The sequence below is a fragment of the Antrostomus carolinensis genome, unplaced genomic scaffold (assembly GCF_000700745.2).
Source record: "Antrostomus carolinensis isolate BGI_N321 unplaced genomic scaffold, ASM70074v2 scaffold25884, whole genome shotgun sequence".
Taxonomy (NCBI): Eukaryota; Metazoa; Chordata; class Aves; order Caprimulgiformes; family Caprimulgidae; genus Antrostomus; species Antrostomus carolinensis.
This window is the reverse complement of record NW_010310482.1, coordinates 20251-23131: the sequence shown is the minus strand read 5'-3', so window position 1 is coordinate 23131 and position 2881 is coordinate 20251. Positions and strand designations below refer to the sequence as shown.

At 55.4% G+C, this 2881-nt stretch overlaps 1 protein-coding gene across 1 annotated transcript in view; it reads left to right on the top strand.

Moving 5' to 3' along the window:
- Positions 1-1063: 1063 nt before the first annotated feature.
- Positions 1064-2881, top strand: part of CHD5 (chromodomain helicase DNA binding protein 5) — a gene marked incomplete at both ends in the record, with an annotated part of 21928 nt that continues 20110 nt past the window's right edge. Inside the window, 3 exons of the mRNA XM_010166449.2 lie at positions 1064-1243; positions 2225-2343; positions 2581-2819. Of these exons, the coding sequence (XP_010164751.2) occupies positions 1064-1243; positions 2225-2343; positions 2581-2819 (538 nt within the window). The remainder of the gene's footprint in view (positions 1244-2224; positions 2344-2580; positions 2820-2881) is intronic.

Genomic DNA, 2881 nt, shown 5'->3' with positions numbered 1-2881 from the left:
CCCTCCTGGTGGTCCTGAGCCTGACCCCCCCATGGTGCTGAGCCCTCCTGGTGGTCCTGAGCCTGACCCCCCCCCGGTTGCCAGCCCTCCGTCCTGTTGGTCCTGAGCCTGCCCCCCCCACGGTGCTGAGCCCTCCCGGTGGTCCTGAGCCTGACCCCCCCATGGTGCTGAGCCCTCCTGGTGGTCCTGAGCCTGACCCCCCCCCTTTTAGTTTCTGAGCTGCTCACACTGTGCTGGAAGAACCTTATTCACCTTCTTGACCTTATTCATGTCAGACTGTGTGTGCCCACAGGACCCAACGTTGTGTGTCACCTGTGTCGTGTCCACCCGACACGCTGCCTCCCAGACATTCCAGGATCTTCTAGCAGAGCAGTTACCTGCCTCACAGGGTTGTTCTTTACTTCACAGCTATTTTTAACCCACGGGTTCACTTACCTGGCTTGTTGTCTCCTGGTTTTCTGTTGGTGCCACCTCTCACTGGAGCAGTACCTGGCGCTGTGGTGTTGCAGCCTCTGGCACTCAGAGGAGCAGAGAGTGGCCTCCATCTGCATGGCTGTGGCTCAGCATTGCTCCTCTTGCTGTCCTTGGTGAACAAGTTTTGAGGCAAAGGCATCAAGGTTCCCTTCCACTGCCCTAGATAAGCTTTTCCAGAACACAGTTTTACCCCTGTTCCATGACCTTCTCTCCGTTGTGGTGTTCCCTGTGCCATGGGTTGTCTTGTGTGAGCAGATGTGTTTGTAGTGCTCCTGGAATGGGGAGAGGGAACGGCTCCATTTACAGACAGGGACTGGGGGCAGAAGGTTGGTTGGGGATCACAGAGCTGCCCTGGAGAAACCCTTCCAGATACACCAGGGATTTCTTTCTGTCCATGTCTCCTGTGGTCAGGTGCTTCTTGCCATTCCCAAGTCTGTTTTTTGTGGTGTTCTCCCCCAGGGTCATGGCAGGGTTCTTCGAGGGAGGGTTAATTTGGGTGGTGACAGCAGCTGCTCCGTGCTGGCTGGGAGGGTTTGTTGGAGGGTGGGCAAGCCCTGTGCTCTCTCTCCACTGTCACTTTCTGTTTTAGGGAAGCAATGATGAAATGTCAGACAACGAAGAGGAGATCGAGGAGAAATCTGAGAGTGAAGGGAGTGACTATTCCCCCAACAAAAAGAAGAAGAAAAAACTGAAGGAGAAGAAGGAGAAAAAAACAAAACGGAAAAAGAAGGAAGAGGAGGAAGACGACAACGAGGATGGAAATCTAAAGGTACCAGAGATTCCTTTACCCCCAGCTGGTGCTAGAGCCTGAGACCTCAGGGTGCGGCCAGGTCCCTGCGTGTTACCTGCTCCCAGGCCGAGCTGTGTGCTCTGGCTGTTCACCTGGTGCTGGTGAAACTTCCCTGTGTAAAGCAGCAGTGTCAGTGAAGTGTTCTGTGGGGGGCTGGGGCTTTAGCCACGTGGTGCCGTGTGCTCACAAGTCCTCACGGTACCTTTCGTGGTGACGAAGCCCCAGGGTGTTTCACTTTGAGGCCAGGGGCGTAGGCAGGTAGCTTGGGTCTTCTGACAGGCGGCAACTTCTCAGCCTGAGGCAGCTCTTGCCTTATGGATTGTCTGTCTGCATCCCACCAGTACCAGATTCATCGTGTCTGTCCTCTGAACACGAGGACAGAGAGTGACAGAGCAGCTTGTGCTTAGAGAAGGGGCCTGGGGCTTTCATGAGAAGCTTGTCCTGGCTTTGGTGAGGAGGAGATCGGAGGTGAACGACTGGGAGAGGAAAGGTCGTGTTTCCCTGTTGTTTCTCTTCCATGCAGAGAGAAATCAAGTTTCTTGGAGATGTGAAACCTGCCAAGGCTTTGTGTTGTATTGGGTGGCACGGGGAGCATTTGGATGGTGCCGTGTTGTGGAGTCTCCTTCTCTGGAGACATTCAAAACCCACCTGGACACCTTCCTGTGTGATCTCATTTAGGTTCCTGCTCTGGCAGGGGGGTTGGACTGGATGATCTTTCGAGGTCCCTTCCAATCCCTGACATGCTGTGATTCTGTGTAATTTCCTTCTTGGGAGAGTGTGAAGCATTAGTTTATGAAGCAGCTGTGTGTGCTCTGGTTTGTGGATCACAGGGACAGATCCCTGCGTGTTGCTGACGAGGGAGAGGGTTTGATACAGAGCATGTGACAGACCCAGCCTCGTGCTGCTCATCTGCAGAGCCGTGGTCATTCCTGTTCATCATGTCTCTCTGTAAATCCACAGGAGCCCAAGAGCTCAGCCCAGCTGATGGAGGAATGGGGCCTCGATGATGTAGATTACGTTTTCTCAGAAGAAGATTATCACACTCTGACTAATTACAAGGCTTTCAGCCAGTTTCTCAGGTAGGAAACTGTAGGTCTGGGCGGGGCCTTGGGTGGTGGTGGAGGTTTGGGTGTTGCTCAGTCAGGTGGGTGAAGCTGTGAAGTAGATTCTGCATCGTGAGCTCCGTGTTGCCTCTCCCCACTGGGCTCTGTTCTCAGCATTTCCTGGGCTGAAGGACCAGCCCACGACGGGCAGGAGCAGACACGTGGGGAAGCCTTTCTGTTAACCCTTGGTTTTCCCTCTCCTCTACCCTGCAGGCCTCTGATTGCCAAGAAGAACCCCAAGATCCCCATGTCCAAGATGATGACCGTGCTCGGTGCCAAGTGGCGAGAGTTCAGTGCCAACAACCCGTTCAAGGGCAGCTCGGCAGCCGCGGCGGCAGCGGCCATTGCTGCAGCGGTGGAGACCGTCACCGTCGCCGCGCCGCTCGCCGCCAGCCCTCAGCAGTCGGCGTTGCCCACTGTCATCAGGAAGGCCAAGACCAAGGAGGGCAAGGGTAGGTGCCAGCCGTGGTGGGCTGGGCGGAGAGGCTGCTCTCACTGGCATGTGGCCCACCTG